Source organism: Malus sylvestris, chromosome 14 (assembly GCF_916048215.2).
Source record: "Malus sylvestris chromosome 14, drMalSylv7.2, whole genome shotgun sequence".
NCBI classification, from domain to species: domain Eukaryota; kingdom Viridiplantae; phylum Streptophyta; class Magnoliopsida; order Rosales; family Rosaceae; genus Malus; species Malus sylvestris.
In genome coordinates this window covers 7,309,608-7,330,106 of record NC_062273.1, presented here as the reverse complement: position 1 = coordinate 7,330,106, position 20,499 = coordinate 7,309,608, and the positions used below count along the sequence as shown (strand labels likewise).

General features: G+C 36.9%; 1 protein-coding gene across 2 annotated transcripts; it reads right to left on the bottom strand.

Annotated features, from left to right (window-relative positions):
• Positions 1–1,271: 1,271 nt before the first annotated feature.
• Positions 1,272–7,368, bottom strand: LOC126599226 (uncharacterized). Of its 2 annotated transcripts, none has more exons than XM_050265567.1 (15): positions 7,110–7,368; positions 6,107–6,544; positions 5,806–5,899; positions 5,040–5,226; positions 4,691–4,949; positions 4,115–4,330; positions 3,948–4,034; positions 3,728–3,862; positions 3,500–3,613; positions 3,115–3,362; positions 2,923–3,003; positions 2,524–2,755; positions 2,153–2,251; positions 1,872–2,057; positions 1,272–1,706 (listed from the first exon to the last, which is right to left on the bottom strand). In XM_050265567.1, exons 2-15 carry the CDS (start codon positions 6,461–6,463, stop codon positions 1,608–1,610), a joined length of 2,394 nt encoding a protein of 797 aa, XP_050121524.1. In that variant the 5' UTR covers positions 6,464–6,544; positions 7,110–7,368; the 3' UTR covers positions 1,272–1,607. The 2 variants fall into 2 exon arrangements, with proteins under 2 accessions (XP_050121524.1, XP_050121523.1); XM_050265566.1 differs by having other exon boundaries at positions 6,107–6,536.
• Between the last annotated feature and the right edge of the window lie 13,131 nt (positions 7,369–20,499).

The window sequence follows — 20,499 nt, the reverse complement described above, 5'->3', positions numbered from 1 at the left end:
TCAAAATGAGTTATGTTGGAATGATCATTGTTATAATTGAGTTAAGGTTGAGGGACAATTTCTCTAGTTGGATTAAAATTAAGGGACCAATGGTAATGAATTTTTAGTTAAGGGACCATAGCTGTACGTTTTGATGAGTTGAGGTACCAATAGTAATGAATTTTTAATTGAGAGACAATTTCTCTAATTGAGTTAAAGTTAATAGACAATTACCGCAATTTACTCTAAACATAAATAGCAAGTAGGATAAGTATTTGGTATACGGATCATTGGGCAGGCCCGGCCCAGCTTCAAGAGGTCAGGAGGACACAAGCCCTACCAAGCTCTAAATTTTTGGGCCCTGCCGGGCCGACCCTATATAAAAAATGTAAGGCTCTGGCCTTGTTTTGTAGGTTTATAATGTTTTCTAAATGCCATAGAACACAAACAAAGACGTTTTTTCAAAGCCTTAAAAGAGAATCTTCGACGACACCCACATCTACGGTGTTTTTATTAATCGTCATCTAGTAAACATTATATGATGTACTTTATGCGTTATTAATGAAAGAATTTTGTAGTGGTTAGCGAGTAGCCTATTTTTAGAATTATCGTGCCCCTATTTTTTATTTTTTAAATGTTCTTCTTTAAGGACATATAAAACGTCATATATGTCACAACAAGCTTCGTTGTTCAAGCACAATGGCACAAAAACAGCGTTGTAAAAAAATGTCATTTGAGATCCAGGTCAAGCCACAAAGTAACAAACAATCTTTTCTGTGGTTATGTTGAAGCTTGTGTATATCATGTTAATGACCTTATATTATGAGAGAATTGAACATATATGTAAGATGAATTTTGAACCAAAGTCTTCTGCTATCACCTGTATCTCACATGTATACCAATTAGTATGTAAGATAATATGAAAACATAAACCTAGTTTGTACTTTCGTCTCCGCTTATTCGGACCAGAAACAGCAGTCCTGAAGCATGCGCGTGCACGGACAACTTCTGCCAAAGGGAGGAGGATTCTCTCCCCTCCTATTTGAACGATTACGGTTTAGCCACGTCAACATCTTATATTAAATTTTTTATAGAGACAAAAAAAGGTCGTACCCAGTGCACAAGGCTCCCGCTTTACGCAGGGTCTGGGAGAGGTGAATGTCGGCTAGCCTTACCCCCATTTATGGAGAGGCTGCTCCCAAGTCTCGAACCCGAGACCTACCGCTCATGGGCGAAGGCACTTGCCATCGCACCAAGTGCGACCTCTTCAAAAAACAATATGTGAGAGGAGGGGATGGAAGGGGATGAGAATAGAAGGGAAGAGAAACCTACTTCCCAGCGAAGATGCATGTGGACCCCACAAAATCCGCCTAATACTTAATGAACAGTAAATACGTATAAGATATGAAGAAAATTAAGGTCCTTCCATTTGGACAAAATTGGCTTAAACTGGTGTACAACTTTCAGAAACCTGGCTTTCTGTATCGAACTGGATGCTGCATATGATGAGCTTCTCGTTTGAATGACACAATTTGTCGTCATGCTTGCTTCCTCTTACCCGACGAGCTCTTCAGATACAGCAATTATCATCTCTTCAAACCGGTATAGCTGTAAGCAAGCATGTTTCTTCAGCTGCTTTTAAACAAACATTCTTGAGGTAACCCGAATGCCTTTTTGACATGAACATGTTGCCTCCACGGGTCATTATGCAACTTGTAATGCAAAACCTGATTAAGATGAGAGCAGGCGGTCAGCGATTCCTTTTGAAACGCTTTAGTGTTAATTTCAGAACTCAAGTAATTCCATAAATTTTTTATCAACCAACAGAAAATGTTGAAGGAGGATGGTTTGAGTATTAAACATCTTGCTACATGGAATAGGAGGATATTTACCTGCACCATCGTTGCAAAGACGTCGTCTTCAATTAGTTGCGAGAATTGAGCTGCCCACTCTGCCATACGACCAAAACTTGTTTTTTGCCTCTCAGCTTCGAGCATAATAGAATCACGATACAGAAACCTCTGCCAAATTTTCTGCACATTAGCCAGCCTGAACTTTATTTCTGTCTCATTAAACGCCTGCAGAATTCAGGAGTCCAAAAATCAGTCACCTTAATGCCTCCAAACTTCCAGTCAGAAGCTTCTTTGAATCAATCATAAAAGTAATAATTTACCCGAAGAATATTGATCAAATTTGGAATTTCATCTTCGCTTATCCGAACAGCAAAACTTTCATAGTTGAGCACATTTTCATATGGCAGGAAAATTCCATCCTAAACATGAAGCAACAAAATATAAGAAAGACCGAATGTATGTTGTCATCATTTGGTTATCATGGTTTGGAATAAAGCATCTAAACATGACCAGGAAAGATAAAAATCCTTAATAATTTGAGAACATAAATAATAAAAGCGGGTTACACATCTCATAACATGAGAAGATGCGAGCAATCACTATCTTACAAGCATTTTAAAGTAAGTGATAAACTAACTGAATGTTCCAAGACTCCAAAAAAGGGCCAAGAAAGGAATAGAAAATTAACTACCTGAATGACAACAGGAATGCAGCCTTGCAAAATACTGTCTTCCATACGACCACTCCAACCATCTCCAGGAAATACCCCGCAAAAAATAGAACTGGCTAAATCCAAGTGATAGTTTTCAGCTCGTAGTGGTGTAACAATCACATCTTCTGCATGTTGTTTTCCCAGTTTCCCTTCCTTGTTAGGACTTGACCCAAATTCTTCTGCCAGTTTCTGCCTGATACCCATGCTATAGCTGCATAAATACCCCAAAATTTTATATCAGATCTTCTGTAAGTTGTGCAATATAGTATCGGAAACTATTGGCAAGGCACACTCTTAACAGTTGACAGGTTGTCCACAGAAAAATTAAATTCAACCACCCCACAATTAGATAAATAAATAGCTCTTTCGTTCACTTACAAAGCTTCTGGTCTTCCATTTGGGTAAGCTGGTCCCAGATTTCCATTAAAGTAGAACAGTGTTTTCCGGCTCTCACGAGATCTGAAAATAAAGTATTGAAATGCCATTGATTAGTTATCATGGTTAACTTTGGGGAGTGCAAAGAAAAAAAAAATCATGGAAATATGAGTATGCTTTCCATCAGATATGCACCTGGACCAAAGTTTTGAGCTTAAGGAGTTGACATCCGGACTTTTCCAAGCAGGAAGTACGAGATCTTTATCAGGATCAAAGCAGGGATGGTTACCCCTTTTATCAGAAGAAATCTCATTCCAGTTGTCAGCCCAATAAGCTGTTGTTGAATGCTTGTGCTTCGAGTTTGTGTTTCCCCAGTGAACCAACATCGTGCTGTTCCATATCTCCTTGGGAGCATAGCATGCACCTTCATCCCATGAAAAAAACTGCCTTCAGATATGAAGAGGACATCATCAGCATGTACTCTTTATAAAATGATCTAAACTACGACAAGAAGAAAAATCTCATTCTGTTCAATTTTTCTCCACACTGGCCTTAAGTAATTCTCTCAGTTACATCATACCCAAATATGGTCTCTTCCAGATGAGCGGTTCCAGAAGGGATACTGTTCAACAATGTGATCGTAAGCCTTCCTATAATATTCCAGAGTGAGAGAGCTCCTCAAGCCCTTGTGTTCCTAAAAGTTTCAATAAGCACATAAGAACAAAAGCCAATTCCGAAAGCATTGACTTGGCAAACCCAGACGTGAAATTGCAATTTTACAAATGTATTAATAGTACAAAAAGCATACCTTCATAGTCAAATGAGGAGCATCATCAGCACGAGTTATAATGCATGAATCAAGAACAGGAACAAAGAAGAAATCTGCTTCATCACCATTTAATGTACGATGCGGACTAGCTAAGATACTTTCATAAAGTGCCATCTGCAAACAAGCAACAAGACTGATGAAAAATCCTAAACATGCTTCAAATTTACAAGTCGACTATGAGTTTCAGTTCAATTAATACCTGTGCACCATACAGCTGATCTGTCCACAATGTTGAATTTTGGTCATCGTAGATTCTGTTTACACACTCTAACCTAAAGTGACGCCCCTGCAACAGGAAATCGAGAAAAAATAAGAACCTTGCTTTGAGGATGAATCAAACAATCACAGTTTTAAGCAAATTGTGACCTCAAGAAGTAGGCTGTTGAAATCTGGGGGCAAGTCATAAACATATATAAGAGGCCTTTTCTTTTTCACCACAGCATTGAGGTTGTCAAATTTCCCTGGAAGATGCGAGCTATCAGGAATATCAACCTGAGCAGGCCGAAGCCATTGAGGCCACTCTCTAACTGATGATGCAACAGATGGAATGCTGCAATCAGTTCCGTACCAGCCACTGTTACACTGGAAACTACACTCAGTTTAGGCAGTACATATTGTCAAAGAGCAAATATTATGATAGTCCACATCTATCGATGAATTAAAGGGAACTTGCAAAGGAAAAAGTGCAAAAATTTTGAAAATTAGTGTCAGCAAAATACTTCAACTAGTTTCTCGTTTGAGTGCCTGCACAACACAAAAACCACACACCCGTCCCCGCTTCTTGTATATCAAGCCAATAGGCTATAATTTGGTTTCATACGCTGGTAGCATCTTAACCCTAAAATTGTTGGTCCTCAATGTCCACTACTACGTGTATATGAGAACAAGAAGGCACTCAAACAAACAACACTTAGCATTCATGCATAATAAACCAATTGTTACCTGACAAAATCCACCACGGCAATGCCCACGCCCAGAGCATTGATTAATACAAGTACATACTGCAGGCACTTCACAGAACCGTCCCCATAAACCATCGTATTTACAATCACATTCCTCTTTGAATTTCACCTTATGAGCATATGCTTCAGCAGGGTCCACATTACACCATCCCGGTTTGCTACTATTAGTTGTGAAAACATTATCCAAGTCAGCTTTTGCCCAATCAGTCAGTTTAGGTGCACCAGGTTCAGAAGGTAACCTGAAACAGATGTCAGAGATTTGTGGCATAAACAGTGTTTAGTAACTTATTTATACGGACAGAAGCCTAGTTAGGATCCGATAAACTTACTTCACTTGAAAGCCACATGACTCTGCCACAGGTCGATTTGGATATTTCGTGCCTTCCCCACAGAAGCACATTGCTTTTGTCGTGTCACAATGCGCAGAGCAAATTGAGACAACCCATCGCCCGTATGGTCGATCTGGCAATGCTGGGTAGTTGCATTCCAGCTGCAGTCTCTCAGAGCATCCTTCCCCTGAAGAACTAGTTGATGTTATAATCACATAAATGATTCATCTGACAAGAGCATACTAGTTCTGGTTTTACCGCAACAGAACAGGCTGTTTAGAAAAAAGAAACCCAAATCTTTGTTGACTATTCCTTCTTTTTCTTTTTTTTTTAAATCTTGGAGGGGGGGAGTCAAAATTCTCAACTAGAATAAGGAAGGCAACTGGGAAACTACGAGAATTTAAGAACTCTTTGAAAGTAATACAATGACAAGGTTTTTTGTTTCTAGTGATGCAACAATTAGAGCCAAACAACAGAAATGGTGAACCTGCAACCTACTGAAACTCCTCAATAGCTGAGAGAGGGGAGAAATTAAAGAGAGCTTTTTATGTCTTCTACCAAAAAAATAAATTAAATGTTCCGAATAGATAGTAAACCATGCAAACCATGTGTTACTCAACATATCACCGAATAGATATTAAACCATGCAAGCAATGATTAGCGAAATATTTGTCATTAAGAATTATTACATCTGTTTTCTACTACTTACTGACAACTTTGTATTTGATCAAGTTGAAGGAAAGAAAGAAGAAGAAATTATACTGACCAGTGTATCCATGAAAGCACCGACATTGTCCCAATTCATGATTACAGACGCCTTGACCACTGCATTCATTTTTGCAGCCACTAGCACCTATAATCTGTCAATATAATTAGTTATAAATAGATAAACGCTCTTCCAATAAAATTTGGTGATTTAGTTTCATTGGATGACTTGTGCAACACCCACCCACCCAGCTCTTCTGCCCTCTATTTACCAGAACACTCCCATGGCATTACTCACTGATATCTTCACGCATTTAGGATAAAACAGAAATATTATGCATATATGAAGTTGTTCTTATTACCTCAACAATGTCGACTTCATTAGAAATTGAATGACAACCAGCAAGCCACCGGCCAATCTCAGCCTTCCATGGTGCACCACGAAAAACAACTGCCTTGTGCAAGTCAGACGGAAACTGACGATCTAAGTCAATAGGTGGTTTTAAATTTCCCTTTGCCTGATCAGTAATTGCTTCAACTGATCCATTAATTGGAAGACAAGAGTTCTGAGCTTGACTAAAGTAAGCAAAAGAAGGAACCAACGGAAACCAGAACAGATGAACCATCGAAACCAGTACAATCGAGACCATTGCCACAACAGAAGCAACTGTTGCTATCTGAGACACTGAGCATTTCCACTTCTGAATGGGAAGCATCATCTTAAAAGGCTTTTCTGAGACAAACCCACAACTATAACTCCATATTCTTGACCTTCTAGCCCTTAATAAGCACCTAAGAAACTAACACAAATACAAATAAGAATCTATAGACATAAGAATCCGTAGATACCAAAAGCATTAAACAAATCACAGCAAAGTAACAAGTCAACCATTCCAAATTCCACCACCAAAGTGTAAAAATAAACAAACAAGAGAAATATGCACAAATAAAACCTTTTATAAATCTTCCATAAAAAATAGAACTTCTCCATTAAAGCGGCACCAAAACACGCGATAAATGGCGTTTTGGTGTTGCTTTAGTGGAAAAGTTATATGTTTTTTTTCTTAAGAAGTTCTATTGTGCATATTTCCGAAAGAAAAAAAATTCAGTAAAAAACCCATAGACTTGATAGCATTATAGCAATAACAAAACCCAGCATTACCATAAGTTTGTAAGCAAATCATCAACAGAAAATTTTAATGGGTTTCTGTAAATCTCAATATTAGTCCTGAATTCGTTTGAGCTCCACACCAATCAATCAAACTATTTCATTAATTTATTTTGTTTGTTTACAAGAAACTATAAAAAGTGATTAATTTCAAACGAGTTCTAACAAATGAGCAATCACAGAGAGCATTGACTGACCTCTTCTCAGATCTACAGTGGAAATGATGCAAAAACAGAACCTGATGAACTCAAATATATAATTCAACGGGGGAGAGAGAGAGAGAGAAATCGTTCTTCTCTTCTGGGTTTCCAGCTAAACCAACAATATAAAAATCAAAATTCCCCACTTTTTGATAAGATTTGGACAGAATTATATAATATATATATATATATATATATATATATATATATATATGTTGACACACAGACGAGAGCAAGGGGTCCGGCAATACAAAAGCCACCCAAGGTTTCTGGCTGAGACAAAAACAGAACAAGATTTGGCACGATTCTGTTAAATTGACTGTGATTGCCCTTTTCAGTTGATTTTGTGGGGGGAGACCGGTGGATTTTCCATGGGTAATTCTGTCAATGTACTCGTTTGAGTCTTTCTCCGAAAAGAACTCTTTTTCCTTTTGTTTTAATAATTTCTGTCACTGTGTTGTGTCTTTTTCCTTTTGTATTTTGTTTCTTTTTTCCTGATAATAATTAATAGCAAAATTACAATCAACTCTATTTTGTTTTAATAATTTCTTATCGAAAAAAACTCTATTTTCCTTTATTTAATTTTGTAATAATTTGTATACTTGACTATTCAAAAGATGAGTAGGTGCTCTTACTCAAAATTTTTCGTTTCTAATTCATAGACATTCTTATTTATGATCAAAACTGTTCATATTATAAATCACTCTATGTACTAGTTTGGTATTATTGTGCTTTTAAAAAAAATTGTTTATGTTGTGTTGCTAGAATAAACAACTGTAAAATAAAGTTGTTGAGTGTTTGGTAAACATTTTTTGTATAAGTGTTTTTAACAAAAAAACAGTGTCTAAGTATTTGGTAGATTTTTATATAAATTGATGTGAATATGTTATATAACTAAAAAAGGGTATTTAATGTGATATAATAATTGTCAAGACAATAATATAGAAGCAAAGATTGTAATTTTGAAAAGGGTAAAGTTAGGGAGACCATTTTTTTTTTAAAATCAAACGATGTGTTATAGATGGTTGAGTTATTAACTAAGTGTCAATTAAGGTCGTTTAGTCATAGAATTTTGTAAGAACAGATGAACGAAAATGGTAAAAACATTACGAACCGTTTATCTATTTGCTACATTTGATTGAGTTAATAACCTTAGTTTCAATTCAATTTTTGCATAGATAATCTTTACAGAGTGGTTTATAATATGAACGGTTTCGGCTTATTTGGACCCAAAATTACATCATCGGCCCAAGCAATCGAGGATGTTGAATAAGTGGATATTAGACCGTTGGATGATAAAGTGGTTGAAATGAATTTTAGTTATTATTGAGAAATAGTATTGTGATTTTAATCATGATATTATCTCTTAATATTAACTGGGATATTTAAACCTAATATTTGATATATCTAGACAGTTGTTTTGGAAAAGTTGATCTAATCTGTCTTCAATTCAAATGGGCTCATCATATCAATCCCTATATGCATGCAATCTCCTACGTGTCTTATTTTTGATACAGAAGTGGGTGGTACAAGTCAAATTGACTTGGAATTCATGGATGGGGTTGTTGCACGTGATTTTTCTTGGAATATGGTGATTATATTAAGTTGGTGAGTCAACATGCATACACGTGGAGCGAGGGATTGCACCTGGATAGTTTTTGTGGATAGATCAAAAGTTAAACTTGCATTTAAATTACTAGAGGTAGTGCCCCTTTTATTGCCGAGTCCTATTGAAATATATGGCTAGGGGATAAACTTGCATGCCTTGATTCCAGCACCGTGGAGATTATTAGATAGGTTGTTGCATGCTAATTATTTGCATAAAATAAGGAGTAATGATGACATCTAAAAGATAGGCTGTTGCTTATCTAGCTAATGAGTTTGAAAAGTTAAGGAACAAATCCCACGGATCAATTTGAAGGATGTGCCTTGGTTTCTGACGCGGATCAAGTTCAGTTCCGCAAATAGAGTTGCAGTTGGACTTTACAAAATTATATGGTCGCGCCACACAACATTTACTTCTATAAATACAGAGTTGCGAATATCATTGAAGCCTCTCCAACTCAACATACAAACTGCCTTGCACAAACTCTCGCTCTACGCAAAACCTCTCAAACACCTTGAGATTTTTATTTTCTTTTTTTGCCAACACATCTTCAGTTTGGATAAACAACACTATGAAGGTAACCGGTAAACATCTTTAGTTTGGATAAACAACACTGTTATCGTAGAATCAGCCGACCGCGAAGCACCTTCAGTTTGGATAAACAGCACTGCGACGAGGCCAACTGGTTATCTATCCAAGTCTCAGTCGAGAAGGATTTTCAAATCCTTATTGGCAGAGGTCATCTCATCAGCCTTCTCGGCGAAGTGAGGTGTTATTAGGTTACTATATTCGGCACCCTGAGAGCCGAAGTTGATATTGAACTTCGCATAACTAGTAGCCTTGTCCTCAGGCTCTAAAACCTGAAGGTCGAGACGTGTTCCCTCCTTGGCCGTAGTCGCGAAATTCAGAAGTCAGCAACGCACCTAACGCAACATCAACAAATTTTACTCACCGGTCGAGCTCGGCCGTCGAGTTGGCATGCCCCGCACACAACCGAATGATTTAGTTAGCTCATTAGTTACTCGGCCTGCGCTCCACGTAGGCTTGATAGTTTTTAAGGTCAACATTTTGGCACGCCCAGTGGGACCCAGTGCTAAAACTACGAAGTTCACATGATAGATCAAGATCTCAATCAGGTTCCATTAAACGAGATTTGGCGCCAAGTAAAGAATTGCTACAAGAAGAAAGCAAAACTCATTGAGAAGTTGTATAGAAGATGGGAGTAATTTTCCCCTCCAACCACAATCAAAATTCGGCCTAGGAAAATTGTCAAGACGGCCGAAGAAAAACCTAGGCCACTTATTTTTTCGGTCGAGATTGAAAGTTCGGTTGGCCTAGAAGAAAAAGTTTAAGTTTCTGAGCCAAAAATCGACTTAGAAAATGATTCGTCAGAGGAGTGCTCCAATGACGAACAAGGTCGAGACATAGGCCTAGCCGAAAAAACCACGCCAATCGATATGATTATTGGCGATAAAGCCGATATAGAGAAATCCCATTCGGCTAAGTTGTTCGAGTTAAAAGCTGAAATTGGCGAAATTATTATGCCCAGGGGGCTTAATAATTGTTCAGCACATTCGGCGGCTGAGAATCAAAAATATTTCGCCAAGTCAAAAGTATTTTGGAAATTATTCTTTATTCGGCCTAAAGCGAAATCAAATTGAGAATTTTGATATAAAAAGATCTCGGCTAGGAATAAAGCATCGTTGGCCTCATCCTGATTATGGTTCGGCCACTTTTGTTTTATTTTGGTAAAAAAAAAAAAAAAAAAAAAGAATAAATGATTTTCTTAACCATTCGGCTGCTCAACCGATGCTTCAGAAAATAAAAGGGGGCATAGGTGGTACATTTCTACGGTTTCGGCGCTTAAACTTATTTAATCTCGTTGAGAATGAGTGAATTAAAATAGCTACTTGGTGAAATTGCTGCTCAGTGCATAAATCTCTAACCTACAATTCAAATTAAATGGTGATATTCGGCGTTCACGCGGCAGTACAACTACTACTGGATTAATTTCGTGCAATTAATGCATGCATGAGATAAGGGTGAATTTGTGGGATGGTGATGTGATATGATTAAGACAAAAGAGGTAGTAGGCTTCATCCTATGGACATGTTTGGCGTGAGAAATCATGATTTGCTTCCAAGTTATGTCAGGATACCATTGGCAAGAGAAAACGGATAAACTCCGACGAGTGCGAGACGCCATTCACCCCCAATCCTGTTACATTTTACTTGGTTCACGGCCAAGGAGGTCTAATGAGTTTCCATCGAGTCCGAGGCAGATTCAACCTCCGTTGGCCCAAATTTAACTTGGCACAAAATCCAATCATCTAGTCTATGGCTACGCTTCTTTCTTGACGAGCGACTTACTTGGCAAGGTTGTATTCAGAACAACTTTCTAACGAGTGAATTTTAATGCGGCGGTGGATGCTCATTTTTCCTCGACCATATATTTCTCATTGAGTGCACAGGAGAATCCTCACGAGCATTTTGAGTCCTGACCTTGTACAAAAAATTGTTCTACTCGGTGGTAGGGGCAAATGGACGTGGCAACATTTATTACTTGTGTGGCATCTGTCGTGTTATTACTAAAAAAAAAAAAAAAAAAAAAAAAAAAAAAAAAAAAAAAACGTTGGGCCGAGAGTAAGCAAGCAAGGCGGTGGAAATTCGGTGCAGTTGGATTTGTCATTCGGTGGGTCTGCATGCCCTTGAATCTCAATGGGGACACTTGTTTTGATTTTCCTCGAGTTCATCAAGTTTTTGGACTTAAAAAGCATCAAGTAAATAAGGGTGTTGATCGATGAGTTTAGTAGAGACTATTTGGTGGAGCTGGGAGTCAGAAAAGAATATGCATGGCCGACAACATCATTCCAAGTTAGACAGAATAGGCCAATAGGCCAAGATTTGATTTTATTTTTTATGGCCTTGGTTATATATATAATAATGTTGAGGAGTGGATGGCTGAATGACAGGCCAAACTTGGCCGAGCTGCCCACATATGATTGTTTCAGAAAAGTGATTGCAACATTCATGATAGGTGATAGGCCGAGCTACCAAGAATCAGGTTCTTCTCGACCCTATTTGTGATTCGACCGTATGGGTTGGATGATCGAAGTAATTAGAAGGTTTTTTCTGGCAAAGTCGCCGAGCCTTGTATAGAATTGTGGCAGTCGAGGAAAACCACAACATTAGCATAACATACATGTTATTGCCAAGGAACAAAGTTTCTTTTTTAGCGATACGACGAGATTTTGTTGGCTACGAACAATTAGTTTCCTTCACCATTCGGCTTGCGAGCCGAAGTTCAAGGAAATTGGGGGGCAATGTTTGGATCCAAAATTACACCATTGGCCCAAGCAATCGAGGCTGTTGAATAAACGGATATTAGACCGTTGGATGATAAAGTGGTTGAAATGAATTTTAGTTATTATTGAGAAATAGTATTGTGATTTTAATCATGATATTATCTCTTAATATTAACTGGGATATTTAAACATAATATTTGATATATCTAGACAGTTGTTTTGGAAAAGTTGATCTGATATGTCTTCAATTCGAATGGGCTGATCATATCAATCCCTGGATGCATGCAATCTCCTACGTGTCCTATTTCTGATACAGAAGTGGGTGGTACAAGTCAAATTGACTTGGAATTCATGGATGGGGTTGTTGCACGTGATTTTTCTTGGAATGTGGTAATTATATTAAGTTGGTGAGTCAAGATGCATACACGTGGAGCGAGGGATTGCACCTGGATAGTTTTTGTGGAAATATCAAAAGTTAAACTTGCATTTAAATTACTAGAGGCAATACCTCTTTTATTGCCAAGTCCTATTGAAATATATGGCTAAGGGATAAACTTGCATGCCTTGATTCCAGCACCGTGGAGGTTATCAGATAGGCTGTTGCATGCTAATTATTTGCATAAAATAAGGAGTAATGATGACATCTAAAAGATAGGATGTTGCTTATCTAGCTAATGGGTTTGAAAAGTCAAGGAACAAATCACACGGATCAATTTGAAGGATATGCCTTGGCTTATAACGCGGATCAAGTTCAGTTCCGCAAATAGAGTTGCAGTTGGACTCTACAAAATTATCTGGCCGCGCCACACAACATTTGCTTCTATAAATATAGAGCCACGAATATCATTGAAGCCTCTCCAACTCAACATACAAACTGCCCTGCACAAACTCTCGCTCTACGCAAAACCTCTCAAACACCTTGAGATTTTTATTTTCTTTTTCCGCCAACACATCTTCAGTTTGGATAAACAGCACTGTGAAGGCCACCGGCAAACATCTTCAGTTTGGATAAATAGCAATGTTGCCGTATAATCAGCCGACCGCAAAGCACCTTCAGTTTGGATAAACAACACTGCGACGAAGCCGACTGGTTATCTATCCAAATCTTGATCGAGAAAGATTTTCAAATCCTTATTGGCAGAGGTTATCTCATCAGCCTTCTAGGCGAAGTGAGGTGTTATTAGGTTACTACATTCGGCACCCTGAGAGCCGAATTTGATATTGAACTTCGTAGAACTAGCAGCCTTGTCTTTAGGCTCTAGAACCCGAAGGTGGATACGTGCTCCTTCCTCGGCCGTAGCCCGAGATTCAGAAGTCAGCAGTGCACGCAACGCAACATCAACAAATTTTGCTCATCGGCCGAGCTCGGCCGTTGAGTTGGCACGCCTCGCACACAACCGAAGGTGGATACGTGCACGAAGGTGGATACGTGCTCCTTCCTCGGCCGTAGCCCGAGATTCAGAAGTCAGCAGTGCACGCAACGCAACATCAACAAATTTTGCTCATCGGCCGAGCTCGGCCGTTGAGTTGGCACGCCTTGCACACAACCGAAGGACGTAGTTAGCTCATTAGTTATTCGGCATGTGCACCACGTAGACTTGGTAGTTTTTAGGGTCAACACGGCTATAAGCACAAAGTTATGTGAATTAGACATGAAGAATTTTGAGTAGGAGCTCCTACTCATCTTTGAGTAGCCATGCATTCCTTATAATTTTTGGTGCATGAAAGATGTCAAAATACAAAAACAAGCTCTAGAAGAAGAAAGTTGCAAAATGTAAAAATGAGTTAATTTTTTAATCGATTCACATAAACTCCATGTGGATTTAAAAGGAATTTTATACAAATTTTGTTATGGAGTTTAATGGATATTAATAGAGTTTTTATAGCATTTACAGAAAATGCTAAAAATCACAACCAAGATGCCAAAAGGAAAGCAAAAAAGAAAGCAAGATTTCTACGGTAATGAAGGGGAGTAGTGTTGGCAAGTACAACACATATTGAGTGATTAAACTACCTTCGTGAATGTCACAACCCATGACCTATAACCTTTTTATTTATTTATCTAAATATGGTAATTAAAAGACTACAGAACAACAAAAATAAAAGCTTTCTCAGGTTATAACACTCTAATGACAAAGCGTCCATTCACCGGTATTTTTCTTCTTTATGGGATACCAAGATCAGGCAAGAGAATTGAACCAAAAAAAGTATCAGGCAAGGAAATTGATGTTTGGAATTTGGTTGAGTTGTTGAGATTTTCGGGCTCTCCAAAACAAAATTGGCCATGAGGAGAAGACAAGAAAATTGTGGATTACTAGGTCCTTGAAGAGAAAGAAATAAAGATTTGGCCATACAGAGAAGACAGAAAAATTGAAACTAAAGTTTGTAGGTTTCTGTTCATGTTACCTTTACATGTTTGCTTACAAGAAGAGTTTGTTCCTGTTAAGAGTTGTCCCACATTGGTGAGGGACAATATTTGCTATGTGCTTATATGGTATTGGGCTACTCCCCATATTGCCAATTGGTTTTATGGGGAGTAGCCCAAGACCATATAAGCACATATTAAACCTTGTCCCTCATCGATGTGGGACAACTCTCAACAGTTCCTATCCAAACCTGCTCATATTTTGTAGAGGGAGGAATCACAATGAAATCTTAGGGGTAGAGGCATGATTTGTAAGGGTTCTAGTGTTTATATTTTTCACTCTAGAATTCACCAAAATCCTCCAACTCCTAAATTCCTACAAATTCATTGAATTTTGAATACAACCAGATTTTGAAACATTTTTAAAAACTCGATATTAAATACCACCAGATTTTGACTAACTCTTTAAAAATTAAGATTGAAGATTACTACAATTTGATAGTCTCATTTAAAATCTTAATTTAGGGTTTAGTGGTATTCCTCTTCACTTGTAAGTGAGAAATCTTAAGTTCGAATATCGCCAAAGATGAACCCTCACCTCCCTTCTTTAATGTATAATATATTAGCTAAAAAAATAAACCTTAAAAGTCTACAAAAATTCACCACTAAGAATTAAATAGATTGACCACACAAACAAATGAATTAAATAGAATTCATTGACCTTTAAATAGCACAACACTTTTCTAGACTCCTAAAGAATCATAATTAAATACCAATAAATTTTGTCAACTTTTTTAGAAATCTAAATATAATTAATTGAAGAAATTATCACTGGCACTTCAAAAATTTAAATTTTCTTTAATTAAGGAATAAAATTTATTAGAGAGCAAAATTGCGAGTACAACCAGTAGCAGTACAATCAAATTGAAGAGCTTGGACTACACAAGACGGAAGTGTGCGACCCTAAATAAGAGAAAAGAGGTTGCCAAATTCCTAATATCCTCAATAATATTCTTGATTCTCCAAGGAACTCTGGACCTCCCTTTAATTGCATCAATGACAAGCTTAGAATCTCTTTCCACACAAATGTTTTTAAATCCTCGAATCTTAGCCATCAACAGAGCATCTCGCAACCCAATAGCCTCTGCTATTTAAATTGTATTTTCTCCCAAGCTTTGGTTGATTTTTGCAGGGAAGACTGATTTTCCATGGGTAATTCTATGAATGTACATGCTTGTGTCTTTGTGTGTGTTGATAGGATTAAAAGCACACCACAAAGTAGCACACAAATGTCCTGTTGATTTTCCTTATTAACACTAAGATATGTCAATTGTAGCATATGAAAATAAGGGGTTTTCCCACAGAAGATTGTTTTATCTAACTACTTAAAATGTCACAAAAACTGGCTGATGTCCCTCCTGACCAGCCACTGAAAAATAATTATTAGACCAACTTACACTTTTCTAAATTCAACGGAATTTTATATGTAGACACTTGACACAGAAAGATACACTCACACAAATGTTTGGGATTTTAGGAGTTGATTTTCTATTTTAATTAAATTCAACAAAAAAGGACAGAAACAGATTTTAAATAATAAAAACATATTGTAGTTCATAAATTAAGAAAACGAGTTAGGGGAATAGCTACCCACCACCAAATAATCATGCAAACATGTTATGTTTCATTCAAATTCCTTTTATTTCTGAATGAAGATGCTCATGTCAGTTCAATGTTAGAACATAGCATATTACTCTTTCATACGTAGCATGATAAGAGGGTTTTCAACTTAACTTAGTCCTTAGCATGCAATCTAGAATGGTGTGTTCATAGATTTAACAAGTAGAAATCATTACGAACGAAAAGAATTAGTGTTATCACAAGGCATCATAAGTACTAGCGTTGTCTTACTTATCCTAGAAATTGGTTCACATGTTAATCGCAATTAACAAGAACTACTCTAGAACATATGTAGATCCTCATTTGACAAGGGCAGACACACACATAGTCATAGTATTAGAATCCTAGATATGCTTATTAAGTATGCATCCATAGAAAACATATAAAGAACTCATCATTGACATAAGTAGTGAACCAATTTTCATCTTTCATAAAAGAAATTGAAATGAAATGTCATAACAAACTTGCAATCGTATTTGGGGCTTCAAAACAGCCCCTAACTTCTAGAAATTTAGTTACACATAATTCTCAAATTAAACCAAAAGTAAGACATGGATTTGAGAAGATAGAACCAAAAGAATCGAGTGAGGTCTCCTCTTCTTTCCTTGCTTCCCCAACGCTGCAACCTTCTTTGTTTCTTTTTTTTTCCCTTGCCGTTGCCTTTTTTTTTTGTTTTTTGTTTTTGTTCAGCTATCCTTTATTTCCTCCCCCCAACAACCAAAAGTAAGACATGGATTTGAGAAGATAGAACCAAAAGAATCGAGTGAGGTCTCCTCTTCTTTCCTTGCTTCCCCAACGCTGCAACCTTCTTTGTTTCTTTTTTTTTCCCTTGCCGTTGCCTTTTTTTTTTGTTTTTTGTTTTTGTTCAGCTATCCTTTATTTCCTCCCCCCAACGCTCCTTTAAACCACATCCTTGCTGCATCATTTTCTTCTCCATAACTCACACCACTAACAACCATTTATTGATGACAATAAGTGAGAGGAAATGGAAAAACTAATGTAACTCCTTGGATAGCCTTTATGCCAATTACTCCCACTTAATCCTCATCTTAATTTCCCTTTCCATTTTCCATTGATATTTGAATAGGTGTTGGCTGGCTTGTGGTTTTTTTGGCTGCTAGAAGTTATTGAGTTTATTGCTTTCATAGCTTCTTGTCAGTTACAAACTGCTCAGCCTCTTGGGAACCTTTCAGTGTTAAAATGGACATAACTTCTTCTAGAAAAATGATATTAACAAGCCGCAAACTTCTCTAGAAAATAGACATCTGTAGCTTTCCAAGAATATAAAGCTTATTCTCTAATTCATTCTGAGCTGTTCGCAATTCGCTTCCAAAGTCAGCTGATCTGCACAGGCAGTTTTGACAAATTTGTTATTTAAAACCTCATATGTGCTATTTTTCTCTTCTTTGCTTGACAAATCCTACAAAACACAAAAACAAAGTAAATAGCTCAAAAATATAAGGAACTAACTAAGAAAAAACAAGTGAATTTGATGTAAAATATATATAAATATGAGCTTATCATGTGTCTGTCGTATTCTTTTCATATTTTGTTTTCTTTCTTTACGATAATAATTAGTAACAAAATTACAGTCAACTCTATTTTCTTTTAATTTATTATCAAAAAATTCTCTATTTTCTTTTGTTTAATTTTGAAATAACTTTTGGTGTAGAAAAGATGTCAAAATACAATAATAACTAACAAGCTCTAGAAGTGGTTCTTATTACTACGGTCTAGTGGTTCATCTTCACTTATAAGTGAGAGGTCTTAGGTTCAATTCTCGCCAAAGACGAATTTGAACCATATTATTAATAGCCCTTTGTGAGGCTAAGTTCACCCCCTCCCCCTTAGGCCTTCTCTAACCCTGAGTTAAAACTCAAATTTCCACTTCTATTCCCCCTCACCAACCCAACCCAACCCAACCCAAGGCTAAAATGTGGCCTAAAACCTAAAACTCAAATGGAAGCCAAATATTGGCCCGTTTTTAGGCCAGAAATCGAGGTGGGCCCCACCCCTGCTAGTGAAAACGGGTGTGTGAAGCGCCAACACCGAAACCCAGGTGCCCAACGCGCAGAACGCGCGAGCACCAAATTCAAGCTGGACCCACCCACGTGGGTTTGTCCCCTGTGTGTTGCGCTCGTGTGGTAGCCTAACGGCTACTTTTTCTGATCCAACGGTCCACGTTCAATTTTTTTTTTAGTTTTATATTTATATATTTATTGAATCCAACGGCTTAGATTGAACATAATCAAATCTAACGGTAAAAAAAAGAAGATTTAACAGCTCAAAATTAAATCCAACGGCTAAAATAATTGTCATTTTTATTAAGTTTCATGTATCGATTTAGTGATTTTTCAATATTTATTGGAGTTTAAATATTTTTAGATTAAAATGTTCATAAAATTATTTTACGATAGTCTACATATATATATATATATATATTAAATTTACTTAACATAAAAAATTAGCCTAAATTTATTCTTTAATAATCTCAGGCTAAAAAATTTAGGCCAGAAGGGTTGGAGCAGAAAAACTATTTCTGGGCTAAAACCTAAATTTTTTGAGCTAAAAATTTTAGGTTTTAGGCCAATGGGTAGAGATGGTTTTAGTGTAAATAATATCGTTTGTTACAAACAAAACAAAAAAAAAAAAAAAAAAAAAAAAAAGCTCTAAAAGTAAAAGGGGCCAAAAGGGGTAAGGGTTGGGTGTGGACTAAAAGCTGCAAAATATGAACATGAGTTACTTTTTTTGGTACCACCAAAAACTTTGATGTAATCATATTAAGTCCTTTAATTTCTGCCTAAATTTGGAAGAAATTTGGTGTGACGTTTGTATTAGTACATCATTATGAATTCAAGGACTATAGTATGGGTGTATTTATTTGGGAAATTACACTAAAAGTATTTTCAAATTATCAAAAGCGTTTTTAATAGTATTTGAAAAAAAAAAAAAAGTTTAGAGTGATGCTAGACAGACCAAATTTTTAATCATTTTTTGTCAACCACATGATGTGGTTATTGATTGATGGTTGGACTTCTTCGTTAAATCATTAAAATGTAGTCTAACAATTAACCGTCATATCATGTGCTCTACAAAAAATAATCTAAAAATTTGGTCTCCTTAATGTTTTCCTTTTTTGAAACCACAAATGGAAGACTTTGGCAACTGTTTTCACATTTTTGTTTCAAAAAAGAAAAACCAAGTCAAGTTTTGGAAACTCTATGTTTAGATTTTAGCTCTTTTTTTTTAATTTTTTTTATATCAAAATTGAAAGTTGAAAACAGTTACTAAACAAGTTTTAAGTAAAAAAGGAAAATTGAAAACTAAAAACGTTGGGTGGGTGTTAAGGTGGAACTAGAAGGGGACGGTCTAAAATGGTCATTGCAGCTCTTCAATGGGATTCTGAAGCAAATTTTGGTCACTTTGGGCATGTCTTGGACGATGCCGTCGATTAATGAGGACATTTCCTCAGGGGAAGGTCACTTTCAGCAAGTGAGAAACCAAGAAAGCAACACATCGCTTAGCAAGATTTAGCTTGAGTATAACAAGTCATGTGGTTGGTTTGAAGAACCTAGGGATGGGCAGACGAAACTAGGTCTAAAATCGATCAGGTCGGTTAACCGACAGTGGCGGGTTGGTTTCGATCGGTTTTCGATTTGTGTGAAGACAAAAATACATAACAAATTTATGTCCCAAAAGTTATAGAACATAGCACCAATATGAGTGATTGCTCAAGGGAAAGGATAAATGAAGAAACCCAATGAGAGCACCAAAGCAGCAGCTTTTACCTTCTCCAAATGGTCCCCCTGTTCTTTTCCAAAGTAACTCTTAAACTAATCAGGTTTTGTTTTCATGTGGTGGAAATAGGGTAACTTGTAAATAACTAACCATTTATACTACTACACGTATTAATTATGATTAAAAAATAAAATTAAATATATGTGGGTCGGTTCAATTAACCACCAAAAATGAAAAAAAAAACAAAACAAAACCAAACCAAGCCGTTGATGCACTTCGGGCGGTTCATTCATTTTTTTTTAAATGCCCAACCCTAGAAGAACCACCATATATTATTTTTGATGTTCTGTTTGAGGATAGCAATTCAACTTAGTAGTTTGGTGCGAGACACTTTTTTTTTTCTCTTAGACAGGGTTGAAATTCCCGGCAAAGTTTTTATTGAGGCCCATTATAAGCACTCATGTAAACACGAATTTCCTGCGACAAATGAGACAAGAACATGTGTATAAAATAATTGTTTGTATTAACGAATTTGTAGGGTTACAATCGCTTTACAACTTGATCCTTTGATTCGATCTCCGAAATGTGTAGATGTGTATTATTGTTGATCCAAGGGTCGCGATGACTTGATCTTGGATGAACGAATGCCGCAAGGTTTTTGGCTCTTGGCAATGGAGGAACCGGCACATGTAGG

Coding starts and splice junctions, on each gene's coding strand:
- LOC126599226 (XM_050265567.1), bottom strand. CDS start 6,463: ATGATGCTTCCCATTCAGAAGTGGAAATGCTCAGTGTCTCAGATAGCA. Junction 2,252..2,523: donor GCATTCCTGTTGTCATTCAG/GTAGTTAATTTT, acceptor CTTCATGTTTAG/GATGGAATTTTCCTGCCATA. Junction 2,058..2,152: donor ATTTGATCAATATTCTTCGG/GTAAATTATTAC, acceptor TGAATTCTGCAG/GCGTTTAATGAGACAGAAAT.